The 20,185-nt window shown below is 45.7% G+C and overlaps 1 protein-coding gene across 10 annotated transcripts in view; it reads left to right on the top strand.

Moving 5' to 3' along the window:
• Window positions 1–20,185, top strand: part of OSGEPL1 (O-sialoglycoprotein endopeptidase like 1) — a 1,349,050-nt gene that overhangs the window by 608,850 nt on the left and 720,015 nt on the right. Inside the window, exon 1 of one of the 10 annotated variants that reach the window (XM_075317754.1) lies at window positions 259–374. The exons of the other annotated variants lie outside the window; for them this stretch is intronic. Within the exon in view, the coding sequence (XP_075173869.1) occupies window positions 359–374 (16 nt within the window). The 5' untranslated portion in view covers window positions 259–358. Of the gene's footprint in view, window positions 1–258; window positions 375–20,185 lie in introns of those variants that run through there. 10 annotated transcript variants of the gene reach the window in all.

Below are 20,185 nucleotides of genomic sequence, written 5' to 3'. Positions count from 1 at the left end.
AGGGACAGCTGAGCGGCGCAGAGCCTGAGTGCGCAGGGACAGCTGAGCGGCGCAGAGCCAGAGTGTGCAGGGACAGCTGAGCGGCGCAGAGCCTGAGTACACAGGCACAGGTGAGCATCTGTTACAATGTGGCAGTTCACGTCCCCGTAGCTGTGATCTCAGCGGTGTCTCCGCTCCGGATTTTTCAGGATACCATCTCTGTTGCATGGTAACGAAATACCGGCGTCACGTCACGTCACGTCACTTCTTTCCTGGGTTCGAAAAACTACATTTCCCAGGTTCCTCCGCTCCTCGGGGAAAAGATCACGTGATTCGTATAACGGTGGCCTCCAGGACGCTTCCGGCGGTGCCGATCTGCATGAAAAAGTTACAAGGTGATTTTTATCTTAGTGTGTCCCCGTGCAGACTCTTCAGGTTTTATTTTCTTAATGGTGACAAGTCCTGCAGCAAAGGTGATAGTGATCGTCAGTGAGGTCTGTGTTGTAGGCAGGAGCGGATTAATAAGGCTATGTGCGCACGTAGCATTCTGTCCCTGCAGAAATTTCTGCAGCGATTTGAACAGCACACGCGCGCTTCAAATCGCTGCAGAAACCGAACGCACTGAAGCCGATTTCATGCGCTCTGAATGCAGCCCCTCCTATAGACAGAGCGGGGGCTGCACGCAGAGCGCACGGAAGAAGTGACATGTCGCTTCTTAGAACGCAGCGCTTCGGCACTAGCCGAATCCCTGCGTTATAATACGCCACGTGCGCACGTCTCATGCACAATCTTCATAGACTGTGCAGGGGTCGCAGGACGCACGCAGTTACGCTGCGGTGCAGATCGCAGCGTAACTGCATGAAAATACACTACGTGGGCACATAGCCTAAAACGCTGACAAACTGCAATGTGCGCATAGCAAATCTGACTTCTCATAGACGTTCTGACCACAAAACTGCACCAAAAAAACGCAGCGTGCGCATGTAGCCTAAGGGTAACCAGGGCCCCGTGCTGTTCAGGACTTGTGGGGCGCCCCTCCCTCCCCCCTCAAAACCCGCATTGGTACAGAAATACATAATCAGAACCACAAGCAGTACATGGTTCCACAATTGTAATGTCAGGTCAGACCCATAAACATTTGTATTGCATGAACTGACAACTTCCAGTACATCCAGGGCCGGCTCCAGGTTTTTGTGGGCCCATACACACATAGAAACGCACATATACATATTTAACCCCTTAGTGACGGAGCTAATTTTCACCTTAATGACCAGACCAAATTTTGCAATTCTGACCAGTGTCACTTCATGAGGTTATAACTCTGGAACGCTTCAACGGATCCCGGTGATTCTGACATTGTTTTTTCGTCACATATTGGACTTCATGTTAGTACCAAATTTAGGACAATATTTTTTGCGTTTATTTATGAAAAAAATTGAATTTTGGCAAAAATGTTGAAAATTTAGCAATTTTCAACTTTTGAATTTTTATACCATTAAACCAGAGATTTCTGTGACACAAAATAGTTAATAAATAACATTTCCCACATGTCTACTTTACATAAGCACAATTTTGGAAACAATTTTTTTTTTTTTTGTTAGGAAGTTAGAAGAGTTCAAAGTTTATCAGCGATTTCTCATTTTTACATCAAAATTTACAAAACCATATTTTAGGGACCACATCACATTTGAAGTGACTTTGAGAGGCCTAGGTGACAGAAAATACCCAAAAGTGACACCATTCTAAAAACTGCACCCCCCAAAGTACTCAAAACCACATTCAAGAAGTTTATTAACCCTTCAGGTGCTTCACATGAACAAAAGCAATGTGGAATGAAAAAAAGCAAAAAATTAAAATTTTACCTAAAAATGTTGCTCTACCCCAAATTTATTCACTTTTAGAAGAAATAACACAACAAAATGGACCCCAAAACTTGTTCCCCACTTTCTTATGATCGCGCCGATACCCCACATGTGGTCAGAAACCTCTGTTTGGACAAATGGGAGGGCTCGGAACAGAAGGAGCAATATTTGAATTTTGGAAAGCAAATTTGGCTGAAATAGATTGTGGGCACCATGTTGCATTTACAGGTCCACTAAGGTACCTAAACAGCAGAAACCCCCACAAGTGACACCATTTTGGAAACTAGACCCCTCAAGGCTTCTATCTAGGGGTATAGTGAGCATTTTTGACCCACAGGTACTTCACAGATTTTGATAACATTACGTTGTCATATTGAAAATTTTAATAATTTTCTCAAAAATGTTGCTTTAACATCAATTTTCTCACTTTTTCAAGAGGTAATTCCAAAACTTTGACCTCAACGTTTGTTACCCACTTTCTTATGAGCGCGGTGATACCTCACATGTGTTTAAGGATAAGGCTGCACATCAAACTTAGATAATTGTATAATGCCTCAAGCATATGGAAAAAGATTGGAATATACAATGAAAAATGCTACTTGCTGACTTGAACATGTGAATAATGAATTGCATACCTGCTATGAATATTAGGAAAAAGGAGATATTTAGCAATCGCATTGAACAATGTAACTGAGCCCCAAGACCTCGTCAAGGTATATCTCTATATTGGGGTCCCTAGCTCTGTGACCCTAACTGTGTGTCATCTCATTGCAATTAAAAACTGCTGTGGGTGAAGAGGGGTAACTAAGGACTTTCTTATATAGGAGATGGAAAAAACATGGCCGAAAGGGGCGGAGCTGTGTTCACATTCAGAAAAAACTACATATAAGTGAATAGGATAACTGAAGTGAGCACTAATATATATATATATTATGAGTGCAAGCCAAAAAATACATACTATATATAAGGATAAGGCTGCACATCAAACTTAGATAATGGTATAATGCCTCAAGCATATGGAAAAATATTGGAATATACAATGAAAAATGCTACTTGCTAATTTGAACATGTGAATAATGAATTGCATACCTGCCATGAATATTAGGAAAAAGGAGATATTTAGCAATCGCATTGATCAATGTAACTGAGCCCCAAGACCTCGTCAAGGTATATCTCTATATTGGGGTCCCTAGCTCTGTGACCCTAACTGTGTGTCATCTCATTGCATTTTGAATCTACAGGTACTTCACAAAAATGTTGCTGTAGCAACAAATTTCTCACTGTTAGGCTATGTGGCCATGATCCAGCGACACGGCGTCTAGTACACAGTGTCAGCCTTCCTGCAGAGATGTGAGTGTTGTCCACGGGAGAACGCAGCTGCCCATGCCCACGATTTGGGTTCAGGCTGCTGTGGACTTTAGCTCTATTCTACCTGCAGAGAACACTCTTGTCTCCGCAGCATAAATTGACATGCTGAGGCTTGGGAAGCTGCACCACACGTCAGTGTATGCTGCGGAGAAAAGAAGCACAACTGGCACGGGATTTCTAAAAATCCTTCCACTGTGCTTGTACTGCACAACGCAGCGTTATGGACCTAGGGAAAACACTCTGCGCCCAAAACGCTGCAAACCCTGATAGTGGGCGCACAGCCTAAAATGCTACAATGGATGAATGGATAGATGTCAAACAAATATAATGTCTCACCCCCTGCATATTCTAAGCTGGCGCTCTTTAGTGCCTTATATGTGGCATTAAAGGGTGCCTATCCTTGTATTTAGCCCCCCCCCAAAAAATAATAATAAACGATGTGGGGTCCCCCTATTTTTGATAGCCAGCTAGGCTAAAACAGACAGCTGTAGCCTGCAAACCACAGCTGACAGCTTCACCTTGGCTGGTGATCAATTTGCAGGGCTCCCCAGGCTGTTTTTTTTTAAAAAAAACAAACGTGGGGTCCCCCCCAAATTAGATCACCAGCCAAGGTGAAGCTGACAGCTGGGGTCTGGTATTCTCAGGGTGGGAAGAGCCATGGTTATTGGACTCTTCCCAGCCTAAACATAGGCCGCAGCCACCCCAGAAGTGGTGAATCTATTAGATGCGCCAATCCAGGTGCTTCACCCCAACTCATCCTGTTGCCCTGGTGCGGTGGCAAACGGGGTAATAAATGGGGTTGATGCAGATGTGTAATGTCTCCTGGCATCAAGCCCAGCAGTTATGTCATGGCGTCTATCAGATACCCGACATAACTAATTGACAGTAATAAAAAAAAAATGACAAAAAAAAAAAAATATTTGAAAAAACACTCCCCAAAACATTCCCTCTTTCACCAATTTATTGAAAAGAGAAAAAAAAAATCTGGTCCCCTGTAATCCATTTTGGAAGTCCCACAATGACTCTGGACCTTCTAGAATATGGGAGCCACGTTCAGGGAACGTATCCCCCATTTTCTAGGAGTGCAGACCCTCGATGTGAGGAGTGTGGGTGCAAAGAATCTGCACCCACTCTCCCCGGGTCACAGCAGCAGAGTGCCAAGCAGCAGCCAGCTCACACTGAACACAGGAAGCTGAGTTGTCAGCTGCTCTGCACAGTGCACACATGTGACCAGCGCTACAGTAGAAGGGGAGGGATCACTGTGATCGCCGAGGCTAAGGTACGGGGGAACACCGGGAGACACCGGGGGGAAATAGGGGGTGACCTGGCAGGGCCTGGGGAGGAGTTGTCTGTCGCATGTGTCCTGGCACATGCGACAGAAATCAGAGGGAGAGGGTGAATGCGTGTGGCGCGCTGCTGTGCGCGTCACCATCTTGGATTATGGTTGGGGGGTGGTGGTCGGGGGGGGCACTTTGGCAACACAGGGGGACCGGAGGGGACTGGGGAGGAGATTTATCTCCCAGCTGACATGTTTGATAATGCCAGGTGGGAGATAAATAATTTTTTATCGGCGTTGTCATTTACTGTAACGTGATCATCGGTATGAGATATTAATATGGGGAAGCCGGCAGCAGTGTCACTCACCTCCCCATCTTGTCTCCCATCCATCTCCTCCTGGGCATGTGGCTGTGCAGCGCTTATTGGGGGCCATGGCTAACAGACATGTTAGCCATGATTTCCTTAACCAAGAATCAGCAAAACATTAGTGCATGCCCTCATCATCTCCCGCTTCGACTACTACATCCTGCTCTCTGGCCTCCCTTCCAACACTCTTGCACCCCTCCAATCTATCCTAAACTCTGTGGCCCGCTTAATCCACCTCTCCCCTCGCTATTCCCCAGCCTCGCCACTCTGCCAATCCCTTCACTGGCTTCCCATCGCCCAACGACTCCAGTTCAAAACATTAACCATGACATACAAAGCCATCCACAACCTGTCTCTTCCCTACATCTGTGACCTAGTCTCCCGGTACCTACTTGCACGCAACCTCAGATCTTCACAAGATCTCCTTCTCTACTCCTCTCTTATCTCCTCTTCCCACAATCACATACAAGATTTCTCCCATGGCTCCTTCATACTCTGGAACGCTGTACCTCAGCATATCAGACTCTTCCCAACCGTGGAAAGCTTCAAGAGGAACCTCAAGACCCACCTCGTCCAACAAGCCTACAACCTACAATAGCCGTCAGTCCAGTACACCACTGCGCAACCAGCTCTGTCCTCGCCTATAGTACCATCACCCATTCCCTATAGACTGTGAGCCCTCGCGGGCAGGGTCCTCTCTCCTCCTATACTAGTCTGTTTTGTACTTTTAATGATTGTTGTACGTATACCCTCTTTCGCTTGTAAAGCGCCATGGAATAAATGGCGCTATAATAAATAATAGTATACAGTACTGAGGTCGGTGGACAGACAGTTCTGGGGGTATACAGCACTGGTGTCAGGGAACAGACAGTTCTGGGAACATACAGCACTGGGGTGGGGGAACAGACAGTTCTGGGGGTATACAGCACTGGGGTGGGGGAACAGACAATTCTGAGGGTATACAGCACTGGGGAGGGGGGGACAGACAGTACTGCGGGTATTCAGCACTAGGGTGGGGGTATACAGCACTGGGGTGGTGGGGACTAACAGTTCTGGGGTTATACAGCTCTGGGGTGGTGGGGACAAACAGTTATGGGAGTATACAGCTCAAAGGTACGTGAGACCGATAGTACTGGCGGTATACAGCACTGGGGTGTGTGGGACAGATAGTACTGGGGGTATATAGCTCTGGAGTGCGTGGGGAAAATACTGGGGGTATACAGCACTGGGGTGCGTGGGACAGATAGTATTGGGGTATACAGCTCTGGAGTGCGTGGGACAGATAGTACTGGGGGTATACAGCCTGGGCTGTGGAATCGGTAAGCCAAACCTTCGACACCGACTCCACGACTCTGACTCCTACATATATTGCTTATAGTTGGGTGAAACATTTATTGTAGTAGACGAACATGTGTATGTGAACATCAGACATTTTATAATTTTTATGATACAATAATCAAGATATTTGGATAGAAGATAAAATTGGAATACAACTTTAGAACACAAAAAACTGTAATAAATTGTAAATATGTAATACACTATGTAATATACAGTAGATTACATATATATCTTGTGTATGTGTGTGTATATATATATATATATATATATATATATATATATATATAAAATTACATATTGTATTACATATTTACAATTTATTAGTTTTTTTGTGTTCTAAAGCTGTATTTCAAATAAATATATTTTATGTTCTATCTAAATATCTTGATTTTTGTATCATAAAAATGATTAAATGTCTGATGTTCACATTGTACTACAGTAAAGTTTTCACTTAAATATAAGCTTTTTACTAAATGTTATTATTTAGTATGTTTTTGTTGAAAACTGTTTTTTGCCACGTACATAGTGTTATATATAACACTATGTAATACACTATGTAAGTGGCAAAAAACAGTTTTCAACAAAAACATACTAAATAACATTTGTGCAGTCTATGAATTTGTTGTAAGAAATAGATTTGCCTCCATCAGATCCTCGTTCGCAGATGACCTCAAATCTGACCTAATAATTTTAAGGCTAGAGAACAACCTCTCTACAGTAACTTGGGTTGGAGGCAAAGCTGTAACCACATGGGCAATATCTCTAACAATTTCCAGGTATAAAGGAATTGCCTCATGCACAGTCAGTTTTGATAAACGGTTGAATTTTTCTATTTCTTTGAGAGCAAGTGAAAAATTTTACTGAAATCTGGTCAATCTGCTGCTATAGGAGACGGAGTGAAATCTTTGTCCTTGCGGCAACGCTTTACCTGCTCCATGTCATCCAAATACTTGTCAAAGTTAGGCTGCTTTCACACCTCCGGTTTTTCCTGTGCGGCACAATCCGGGACTTTGCAGAAAATACGCAACTGTTTTTTTTTGCCGCCGGTTGCTTTTTTTTTGCATAGATTTACATTAGTGCCGCATTGTGCCGCATGGGCTTGCGTGTCGTCCGGTTTTTGCCGCATGCGGCAGATTTAGCCGATGCGACGGCTGGATGGAACGTTGCATGGCACATTTTTTGTGTGGCAAAAAAAACCGCATCGCGCCACATCCGGCCGATGTGGCGCATTTTCCAATACATGCCTATGGACGCCGGATGCGGCAAAAAACGCATGCGGTTTTTGTCACTGCGCATGCTCAGTAGCCTGCCGCAAGCTGCAAAACCTGGACGGGCTGCATTTAAAAAACTTATGCAAAGGATGCGTTTTTGCCGCATTCGTTGCATAGGTTTTAGAGCCGGACTGGCCGGCTCTGCCCCTACCGGATGTGTGAAAGCAGCCTTAAACTCCTCATCTGATGAGGATGAAGTTATGGAAGGAGTAGTACTGTCAGGCCCCAAGTCTTTCGCCTGGCAGTCCTGTAGCCGCTCATCCTAACTGCTACCTCAGTCAGTTTCTTTTCCTTTAGTAAGCTGTTGATCACCAAGCAGTATACGATGACTTGGGTCCACATAAACAGCTGCCAGAAGAATTTTATTTTTCAATAGCTGTGACTCTCTCCGTTTCATTGAAGCAGAAATGCCATTTGCGATTAAACCTCCTCTTTGGGACAGGCAAAATGGCAAGTTGTTCTACTCCCTTCTGAAAATACCAGGAGTTAAATCCTCAGCTTGTAATTTTTTAGTCACGGTAAATTTGTGATTAAGCAATTCATTCAATTCAGTCACCTTTGTCCATTGACCTTCATTTAATGTTACTTGAGGGTTCACCATATCTATAAGAAACGATTTTAGTTCAAGCAATCACTCAGTCATCAAATAAGTGCTGCCTCACCGAGTGGCTTGATCAACAATTGCCCCTTTCCCAGCACGTCTCTTCAAGATGGAATCAATTTTAGGGGTTCTCGCGGCAATAACCAACTTCCTCACTTTTCCAATTAGATTTCCAGCATGTCCGCCCAGTTTCACACATCCGGCTTTTCGCCGGTTTGGCGGATGTGGCGCACGCCAGTACAGTACGATACAGTACAGTGGCAGCACCGCAACTTCCGGGTCACATGCTCCGGTCACATGACAGCATGTGACCGGCGTTTGTCGCGCTGCCACTGTACTGTATACACTGTACTTGAGTGCGCCGCATCCGCCAAACCGGCAAAAAGCCAGATGTGTGAAACCGGGGTCCCTCTTGCAGACTATCACAGCGCACAACACAGCGCATGTGATGAATATGAAAGTGTTTTGAAGCAGCTTCAACAAGATCATCTAATTCTAAAGTATCATTTTCCTGTTCTTCTGTTATAATATCTGTTTGTTCCTCAGTTACATGAACAGCCCTGTGGCCTTCCATCTCTAACATACTGAATCCTACATTTTCTTCTAGCTGTTGTTCATTACTCTCATTCATCAGTGTAATTGTACTTCTCAAGTTTGAAGCATTTTCCGTTACAATAGCAAGAACCTGTTCTTTTTTGAGTTCGTAATCTTGCAGAACTTTTTCCACTAAAGCGGGCTTTACACTCTACAATATATCTAACGATGTGTCGGCAGGGTCATGTCGTAAGTGACGCACATCCGGCATCGTTAGTGATATTGCAGCGTGTGAAACCTACGTGCGATTGCGATTGTACGTAAAAACGTTGATCGCATACATTTCATTCAATTTCTAAAAATGGAACGTCCGGTTGTTCAATGTTTCCGAGGTAGCACACATCGCTGTGTGTGACACCCCAGGAAAGATGAACTCAGCTTACATGTGTCCCGCGGCTCCCGCCGGAAATGCAGAAGGAAGGAGGTGGGCGGGATGTTTACATCCCGCTCATCTCCGCCCCTCCGCTTCTATTGGCCGGCTGTCGTGTGATGTCGCTGTGATGCCGAACGTCCCTCCCACTCCAGGAAGTGGATGTTCGCCGCCCACATCGAGGTCGTATGGAAGGTAAGTGCATGTGACAGGATTTAATCGTTTGTGCGACACGGGCAACAAATTGAACGTGCCGCACATACGATGGGGGTGTGTCACATCGCATACGATATCGTATGTGAAATTGACACGTGTAAAGCAGCCTTTTAGGTCTGGAGAAACTAGCCGGAGTGATGAGCTTTAGTATCTTTTACTGCCAGTGTCTTGGTAACAATTTCTTTCTTGTCACATACATATCGAGCATTGATGGCAAAATAATTCAGTGAAATGCAGTGACTCTGGGCATCCCAGCAAAGGCAATGGGTTTCAAGATGGGACATTCAGACACATCGTTTTGTGAGGATCCTCACAAAGAATTGGCATGTCAGTTTGTGGCATTTTTCTAATCTGCTTTTGCTATTGAAAGCATTATTTATGAGCTCAAAAACCTTTCAGGTGATGCAGTTTTTTAAAAAGCTGATCTGCTTTTGCAGCTGACAAACATATCCTCAAAAAACGTAGCAAAAACTCTGTGTGAATGTAGCCTTAGATCAGGAATAGAACAGCCATTTATAGGACATTTCATAAGTTTCCCAAATTCCTATAAAAAAATATTCAGCACATTCTGCATTGCACTACTGTCCCCAATTTATTATATATTTTAGGAGTCGAAGTCGGTGCATTTTATACCGACTCCGACTCCACCAAAATGAGCTCCGACTCCAACTCCACAGCCCTGTATACAGCACTGAGGTGCGTGGGACAGATAGTATTGGGGGTATACAGCACTGGAGTGCATGGGACAGATAGTATTGGGGGTATACAGCTATGGGGTGCGTGGGACAGACAGTACTGGGGGTATACAGCACTGCGGTATGTGGGAAAGATAGTACTGGGGGTATACAGCACTGAGGTACATGGTACAGATAGTATTGGGGGTATACAGCTCTGGGGTGCGTGGGGTATTACTAGGTGTATACAGCACTGAGGTGGGACAGATAGTACTGGGTGTATACAGCACTGAGGTATGTGGGACAGATAGTACTGGGGTATACAGCTCTTGGGTGTGTGGGGTAAATAGTACTGGGGGTATACAGCTCTAGGGTGCATGGGGCAAATAGTTCTCGGGGTATACAGCTCTGGGGTGCATGGGGCAAATAGTTCTCGGGGTATACAGCTCTGGGGTGCGTGGGGCAAATAGTACTCGGCGTATACAGCTCTGGGGTGTGTGGGGCAAATAGTACTGGGGGTATACAGCTCTGGGGTGCGTGGGACAAATAGTACTTCGAGTATACAGCACTGGGGTGGGGAGGATGACATACAGCTCGGTGGTATGTTGATGCTTCGGCTCCTCTGTGGGTTGAGCCTAGAATGTATGGGCTCCTTCCATGTTAGTGGGCGTAACAAGCTTCATTACAAATTAAGTCATACCTGGAAGGAGCCCGTACATTCTAGCATCTACCTTCATCTGTTGGACGGGGAGCACAGTGCGTGCTAGCTCCGCCCACAGCAGCATACATCACCGCCCTTGCTGACAGCCAAGCGCTGATGCTGGCCCTGGCCACCGGGGAAACTTAGTGCTGCATCAGTCGGCATGATAGCGCCCCCACTGAAACTTCGCCCGGGGCAGGTGCCCCGCCAGCCCCCCCCAGACACGCCTCTGCTTAACAAGTACTAAGGTAACAAAAGCTCTAATACTGAACGTGTGCATAAGGCCTTGGGTCATATGTACACATTGAGTATTTGGTGAGTTTTTCTACCTCCAGTATTTGTAAGGCCACGTGTGCACATTCAACATTTGGTGACTTTTTTACCTCCATATTTGTAAAAAAATACTGAGGTAAAAAAAAAAAAATCACTAAATACTGAATGTGAACATGGCCTTATTGTAGTAGTGAAAATATAAATGGGGTATGGGATTTGTGTGGACCGATGTCCCCGGCCTGTACACTGTGTGTGCCTCTCCATTATATCAACTATATACATCATGATACATGTAGAATATCCTCATGGAGGGGCACACACAGACTGTGGAGTCATACATTGGAAATATCGACGATGGAGGGAGGGCCAGTGGGGTACAGTGTGCTGGGGCGTTTCGCCTATGGAGTTTCAATCCTCCATTCCCAATATATACATCCGACTGAATAAAATTGAATGCTTTGGCCAAACATACAATGGAAAAGTCTCAAAAGCTGAACCCAAAGTCTGTACACCCTGTACAGCAAATGGATGGCAAGAAAAAATCTCCCACCTCCCTGACGCGTTTCGCCAATGCTTTATCTAAGCGCCCTTGGATAAAGCATTGGCGAAACGCGTCAGGGTGTCCCATGGTAAGATACAGTATGTGATTACTCTAGATGTTTTTGTACACTTGCTTGTGATTATCTACTTTGTGTGTTGCGGCATGGCAGGACTCTTATTCCTTATTACTACTCCATATTCCATTCATTTGGTTATGGCATTACCTATTTATAAATGGCTTTGATTCCTGACATTCCCCATCACACTACTAAATGTTCATGCATTTTTACAGTCCGTGCAGTGTCACATCTGTCACTCTTGCTATAGACATACTGTCCTGATTTTTTCTTGCCATCCATTTGCTGTACAGGGTGTACAGACTTTGGGTTCAGCTTTTGAGACTTTTCCATTGTATGTTTGGCCAAAGCATTCAACTTTATTCAGTCGGTTGAACTTTTGAAATAAATTCCTGAAAGTAATTTTCAGAGGGGATTTTGTTTACATTTCATCTGACTAGGAGACATACATTTATTATTGCTGGCCACCATGTGATTTCAATCAGCGAAAAAGCTGTCTCCTATCCTCATGTCATTGTATTGCTGTGCATTTTTATCTTGTTTTATATACATATTTTCTCAATAAAGATATTTTCTATGTAAAAGCATTGTAGTTCTTTGTAGGTTGTATGGTTCACTGTGAACTACATGAGGTTGTGTGATCACATTAGCTCTCTTTTTTGAGTAGTGATCAAAACTCTTAGGTTTATAGATCAGATACCCAAGAACACTCTGATAGAAGACCCCTTCGTCCCCACCTTATAGAACATTACAATCCCCCGCTTTCACATAGTGTGCCGCCTTTGACTGCTGCTAGTGAACAGGTCGGCAGGCACCTCCAAAGCACAAGTCACCGGTCCGTCTCCATTCTTCAGGCTGCTGGACTCCAGCATATCCTGCAACAACGCCATCTGCCGTCACCATTACAGAAGACACTTCTCTTAGGAGGACAGGACTCCCTCAGCCGCACCGCACCCTGTATGTTGCTGGTATGTCCTGCCCAGGGCTGCCACCTTGCCACCAGGAATTTCAGGGCCCCATACTGCCAAAAGTTTTGAGCTCCCTTCAGATTCTGCCTCCACCACAGCTCCGCCTCTACCCCTCGACCCAACGGCAATAGAAAAAAGTTGTTTCCAGCATCCAAGAAATAAGGTTAAAAACTAATTTTATGCTATTAGGTGAAAACCAAAACTAGGTTGGATGGACGTTCACGAAGTATGAAACAATGTCTTACGCGTTTCACACCTAATAGAGGTTCTTAGTCTTAGACATATCCTACTAGATTTACGAGTAAGTTATGGAATAAATTTGGTTTTTAACCTTATATCTTGGATGTGATGCTGGAAACAACTTTTTTCTATTGCCAGACTTTGCCTCTTTGAACATAGAGCTGACCTCCCTGCACCGTCCCCCAGAGAAAGGACCCCGGTGATGCATTTACCGGGTGAGCTGAGATCCTCCTTTGCATACTTACCTCGAACCTTCCACAGTCCCACCATCACTCTTGGAAAATCTCCAATTCTGCAAACAGTCCTCACCAATCAAACATTAACAGCTAGTCGTCATTTTGACAGCCTGAAAAAAAGCTGCATGCACAGTTTCTTAGGTCATCAAAATGATGAGCTCCAGACAGAATCGTCAGCCATATGCGTATATCTAATATATAAAGCTGAGTGTATGAGTATATATGTGTGTTTTTATGTATGTATGTATGTGTGTGTGCGTGTTTGTTTGTATGTCCGCTATAGGAATCCGTCACATTTACAATCACGATATTTTGCAAAGAAACCCCATTTGACTTAGAGAACGTCATAGACTATGTTTTGAGGGTAAAATTTAACCCCGCGCTTTACTTATTTGCCAACAAACCTCCTTACATTACAGTCAATGGACCTGGAAGCTACAGGTCATTAATATGAGCTCTGATTGGTTGCTATAGGCAACAGAGGACATTGTTGGTGTAATAAACTTATGTGTGAGGTAATATGATATCGGTGGAGAGACGGACAGACAAGAGACTGTCAGCCACAGAAAGAGACAGACAAGAGACTGCCAACCAGGGAAAGAGACAGACAGACTGCCAGCCAGGGAAAGAGACAGACAGACAGACTGACTGCCAGCCAGGGAAAGAGACAGACAGACAGACTGACTGCCAGCCAGGGAAAGAGACAGACAGACAGACTGACTGCCAGCCAGGGAAAGAGACAGACAGACAGACAGACTGACTGCCAGCCAGGGAAAGAGACAGACAGACAGACTGACTGCCAGCCAGGGAAAGATCTAAAAATAAGAAGCGCTAATAGTGTAACACCAAATGGACAGTGTGGTATATATAGAGAATATACACTCACCTAGTATAGTTGTGAAAGTCACAACTACTGATACGCATGAGATCCTGGCGTCTGCTGCAGCCCCACGTGGAAGAGCATTCAAGAGATATATAGAAGGCGTTAAAGCCGCGCATCAGCCAAATATGAAACTGTAGAAGCGTTGATGAAGGATAATCTTTTTATTTCATCGGTCTACGCGTTTCAAGGTCAAAGACCTCTTCCTCAGGACCAGTACATCAACAAAAGGCCATTTGTTGATGTACTGGTCATGAGGAAGAGGTCTTTGACCTTGAAACGCGTAGACCGATGAAATAAAAAGAATATTATCCTTCATCAACGCTTCTACAGTTTCATATTTGGCTGATGCGCGGCTTTAACCCCTTCTATATATCTCTTGAAAGCCAGGGAAAGAGACAGACAGACAGATTGACTGCCAGCCAGGGAAAGAGACAGACAGACAGACTACACACACAGCCCTACAACAGGCACATTTACTTACACATTATACATTACCCCTTCTTGCTGGTCCTAATCGGTGCAGAGCACAGGAACAGCCACTGGGAGCTGCACGGAGGCTGCAGCAGCTACAGGACCTGTCAGTTCAGCAGTCAGGTGATCAGGCAAGGTCCTTCACCTCAGTCTCCTTTCCGCTCCAGTACATTTCCTGTCCTGCACCGATCATCACATAACTCAGTGCAGGAAGAGAGAGGGCAGCTCTCTATGAGCAACCCGGGCCCCTCACTGCCCTGATGGCAGCCGCGACCCCTGGTGCTCGGTGAGCAGAGGAATGAAAGGGGAGGGGCCCAGGCTGTCAGCGGCCCCACCCCCTCCTGGCTTCTGCTCAGGGGGCCCCTAACAGGAGTCACTGTGTAATGCCCTGACGGTGGCCCCCGTCCTGCCGATGTGCTGCAGGGCGGGCGGATGACCCAGCAGCTTTTAAATGTTTCATGCGGATTATAATGGGGGCAATTTTACTTTTCAGAGCTTGGGCTACCTGGAGCATCGGGCCCCGGGCGGTAGCCCAGATTGCTCTCATTATAATCCACCTCTGGTTGTAGGGACATTTGGGCTCATGTGGTTCCTCCAGGGGGGTCCTGAGGTGATGAGTAGTCCCACCGAGGAAAATACCAGGGCTGTGGAGTCGGTAAGCCAAACCTTCGACTCCGACTCCGACTCCTCAAATTCTCTTGCACCGACTCCGGCTCCGACTCCGACTCCGACTCCGACTCCGACTCCTACATATATTGCTTATAGTTAGGTGAAAAATTTATTGTAGTACATGAATATGTGTATGTGAACATCAGACATTTAATAATTTTTATGATACAATAATCAAGATATTTGGATAGAACATAAAATATATTTATTGGAATACAACTTTAGAACACAAAAAACTGTAATAAATTGTAAATATGTAATACACTATGTAATATACAGTAGATTACATATATATCTTGTGTGTGTGTATATACACTGTATATATATATATATTATATATATTACATATTTACAATTTATTAGTTTTTTTGTGTTCTAAAGTTGTATTCCAATAAATATTTTATGTTCTATCCAAATATCTTGATTATTGTATCATAAAAACAATTAAATGTCTGATGTTCACATTGTACTACAATACATTTTTCACTTAAATATAAGCATTATACTAAATGTTGTTATTTAGTAAAATATTCAGCACATTCTGCATTGCACTCCTGTCCCCAATTTATTATATATTTTAGGAGTCGGAGTCGGTGCATTTTATACCGACTCCGACTCCGACTCCACCAAAATGAGCTCCGACTCCGACTCCGACTCCACGACTCCGACTCCGACTCCACAGCCCTGGAAAATACACCTTGTTTTTTCTCTCCAGTGTAGCCGTGAAATCCCAAAGGGAAGCTGGCCATGGGACCGGTCTGCTAGGCAGTTGTTACACGGGTTTCGAGATCGCTACATGCTCCATTTTTTATTCCGGTCCACCAGTTTGGTAGTAGTCGTTACTGGAAAAGCTGGGTGAGTGCTGGTCCTGCTGTCCGGTGAGGCACAGCTCGTGTGAGATGGGTGGGCAAGATATCTTGGGTTCTGGCCTCCTTTTGAATGATGCCAAGTTCATTGTAAACTCCAAACTCTCTTAAGAAATATTGTGCATGTGAAGACTTCACCTGCATCCGCCTCTCCAGATCTCCACAATTACCAATACTACAAGCTCAAAACATCCAGATTACCCTGCAGCAACGTCTGAGGAGGACTGAAGAACAGCCGTCACTTCCTGAAATAGGGACCTGTATGCGCTGGAGCTAAAAATAACCAAACCCAAATTTGGGGAAACAACAGTATTTACGGCAGATACTAAGCCGGCGTCAGAGGAGCGAATGGCATCGGACGTGATCTGCTAAAGACAGTCAGCACAGGCTCTGCTGCGAGAGTGAGCCGGGCGTCGTTGGCTGGCAGCGGGATGCCAGGCGTCGTTGGCAGGCAGCGGGATGCCGGGCGTCATTCTGCGGTGCTCCAATTTTCACATAGATTAATCTCTCCATCTTCTCCATTGTCTGTCTGTGTATATTGCACCACACTCGGATGTCATCAGTGCCCTCCACTGGTTCACACATAGACTTGTATGGATGCATATGATCCGATATAGGCCTAAGACACGGCATGAAAATCGGACCGAGTGTAGTGCGATAAAACAATTGCAGCATGCTGCTATTGTAATGCGAGACTCTTTCTCTCACACCAATTCAAGTCTATGGGGCGAGAGAAAGATCGCACTGCACTCGTGGTACAGCGGTGTACTGCGAGTGCAGTGCGAGAATGGCAATAGTCGGCAACAGAGGAGAGAGGGAGATCCCTCATTCCCCTTGTCCGTGCAGGCCCGCCCCTTTTCAGCACTGGCCCGCCCCGCCTCAGTGTCGGCCCGCCCCCCGCAGCTGTGGTCCGATCGCATGACTGGACCTCAGTCGCAGTGACACTCGCATGATACTCGGCTCCTGCTCTGCTGCCAGCATGAGCCCAGTGTAATGCGAGGATCGCATTAGTCCCCGTGTGGCCCCGGCCATACACTGCCAAACGCAGCATGCTGCAATTTTTTTTTTTTTTTTTTTTATGAGAGCTGAGGAAATACTTGCAAATCTGCTCGCATTGACTAACATTGGGCCAAGTGCAATGTTAGATTATCTGCTTCATACGCTCGTGTGAGCGAGGCCAAGTACAGATTTCTGGCAAGCACCAAGCCTTATCTACCGTATGTCTCACGCTTCCTTGTACTTATGGTACTGTCCCAATATGTCTCATTGACCTGATTTATTAGTTGTCTAGAGATGTCACCATGTGCGTCATGTCACTATGGCCATGTATAGATCCAACCTTAATGACTGCTTATGTCCCAAACTAACAAAGAGAAAATGCTGGAACCACCAAGCACTTAGTATCACAGAAAACCCCCCGAATGGTAACGGAAAAAGAGGATGTGGTGCAAAACACGTGGAAAAAAAAGTCCTGTGACAATCAAGATAAAATGTAGAAAATCAGATTGCACTCACCATCCATAAACACTTTATTCAGAGTACATTAAAACTCCAGGGAGGCCTGCATAGCAAGGAGGCAGGGCTCACACAGAACAGCCGCTTAATGTGCTCCACACACTTCTACAGGTCTCTCCTGAAGAAGTGTGTGGAGCACGCGAAACTGCTGTTGTCTGTGCGCTCTGCCTCCTCGCCATGCAGTCCTGCCTGGAGTTTTAATGTTCTTTGAATAAAGATGTGTTTACGGATGGTGAGTGCAATCTGATTTTCTACATTTTTTTCTTGAATGACCGCTTAAAGCTGTGGTTCTTTGTGTAGGTTATGTCTAGATTAATGTGTCCAATGCCCCAGGCAAAAAATCTCAGCTGAATCACAACAGTGTGGATATCACGGTGCTATGGGCAGGAGGTCGCGGTACGGTTGGTTTGGATCTTGATCTTCAATAAATAGAATACAGTACTTTTTTTTTTTTTAGAACTCCAATCTCAAGAGAAATCTAGCACAGCAGCCATATTGTAATCAGGCTGGACATGGACTGGGGAAGTGTCTACTATCTGTACTTGGACTACATCTTCCAGATGCACCGATAAGCCCTCAATGCCCCTTCATTGGGATACAAACATGAAATGCTCATCAGAACCGCACAATCATGTTCACAAGGGGGCACCAACATTGCTGGTCAGGGAGTGAGGGGAGCTGCACTAACAAGTATCGGGGACGAACCGCTACGACCTTTTGTATTTGCAAGTGCCACAATGTTGTGTTCCCAACACGTTTATCAAAATTTTAATAACATGGCTAACTACTTAAGAACTCTGCAGTGTGAAACTATGGTACAGTAAGCAGGTCCGTTCCTTAACAGCTAGCACCATTGTATATTTGTGATGTGCGTTGATCCCTTTCCCTGCCAAAAACATCTCTCAGATCCTTACAGGGCGGCACATCAGTAGCCAAGGAAGTTTGATGTCATCTTAGAGAACCTGTCATCACAAGTAAAGTAAAGGTATGACTATAATGGGGCGCTTATACAGATTCAATAGATTCCTTCAATGAAGAAATCCGCAAGATGGTTGTTCTTTAATCAGCATTTGAAGTTTGAGTGTAACAAGCTGTCAGTGCATCTGGGCAATGCTGTGTGTAGGGTCTTCGGCTTTGCCCTAGCCCCTCTGCCTGCCTCTGGTATCTGTATCTTGTTTGTGTAGCTCTTGCCACGGGCGGCGCTGGCACAGATTGGTCTCTTGGCAGTATACAAGAAAAAATTGTTCCAGTGGCAGTGTATGTGCAGATTTAGATCTCAGCACAATGACAAGCACAAAGTCTCAATCGGCACATGCCATTTTACTGAAGGCTGTCGGGAGATGAATCTGCACAAGCGCCTCCTGTAGCTTGATTGCCCGCATGAACTCTTTAACAGGAAAAAGAGAGACATCATAGGTAGATAGAGGGTCCCAGACAGACCCTGCGCACAGTCCTGCCCCAATGCACCGAAAGCTTACTGCATCCAAACTTCAAATGCCGATTAAAGAACAACCACCATGCATATTTCTTCACTGAAACAGTCTGACTTAGTATGACAGCACTATTATGACCATGCCTTTACTTATCTATATATATAATTGCCTTATTCTGTCTGTCTGTCTTGCTCCAAAATGACGTCATTACAGTGACGGGAACCCAGCCGAGACATACCCTTGTGTTGCTGGGATCGTACCGGGAGCCGGCATACGCTGGTAACCATGGTACACATCGGGTAACTAAGCAAAGCGCTTTGCATAGTTACCCGATTGTGTACTATGGTTACCAGCGTAACTCGGCTCCACCCCCCTCCCCCGCCCTCCGCCCTCCACATGTATACACTGAACGAACACACACACACACACACACACACACACACACACACACACACACACACACAGAAACAGACACGAATAGTCACCTGTCCCCGGCACTGACGTCCTCAGCACCATGGCCCCGCTCGGCTTCCTCCGCCCTCCGCATGTATACCCTGAACACACACCCCGGCACTACTGCACCCATCATCCCCGCACACACGCAGGCACTACCGCTCCCATCATTCCCGCACACACGCAGGCACTACTGCTCCCATCATCATCACTGCACACACCCCGGCACTACTGCACCCATCATCCCCACACTCACAGGCACTACCGCTCCCATCATCACCCCCGCACACATGCAGGCACTGCCGCACCCATCATCATCACCGCACACACCCCGGCACTACCGCACTCCTCATCATCACCGCACACACCCCGGCACTACCGCACTCATCATTATCCCCGCACCCACCCTGGCACTACCACACTCATCATCATCCTTGCACACACAAGCACTACCGCGCCCATCATCATCATCGCACACACCCCGGCACTACCGCACTCATCATCATCCCCGCGTATACCGGCACTACCTGAGTGAAGTCTTCAGTGACAGCGCGGCTCACTTCAGTTCCTACGTGGAGCTGACACAGAGCGGTCGTGTTTTACGGTGCTCACTGTCAGCTTCATGTAGCAGAGCTGAAAGCGTTGTGTGGATTACGTCGGACCTGGATGGGTGTTTGGGGATTAATAAAGTAGTAAATGAGGGTTTTTTATTTTATTTTATTCCAAATAAAGGATTTTTCGTTGTGTGTTAATCATGGAAGGTATCTCGGGGAGACGCCTGCCATAATTAAACTAGGACTTAGTGGCAGCTTTAAGCTGCCATTTAACTCCATATTACCCCGATTGCCACGGCACCAGGGCAATTTGGGATGAGCCGGGTAGAGTCACGGGACTGTCGCATCTAATGGATGCGGCAATTCCGGGCAGCTGCTGGCTGATATTGT

Source organism: Anomaloglossus baeobatrachus, chromosome 7, assembly GCF_048569485.1.
Source record: "Anomaloglossus baeobatrachus isolate aAnoBae1 chromosome 7, aAnoBae1.hap1, whole genome shotgun sequence".
In the NCBI taxonomy this organism is placed as follows: domain Eukaryota; kingdom Metazoa; phylum Chordata; class Amphibia; order Anura; family Aromobatidae; genus Anomaloglossus; species Anomaloglossus baeobatrachus.
Note: the sequence above shows the minus strand (reverse complement) of the source record. Positions and strands in the feature narration are given on the sequence as shown.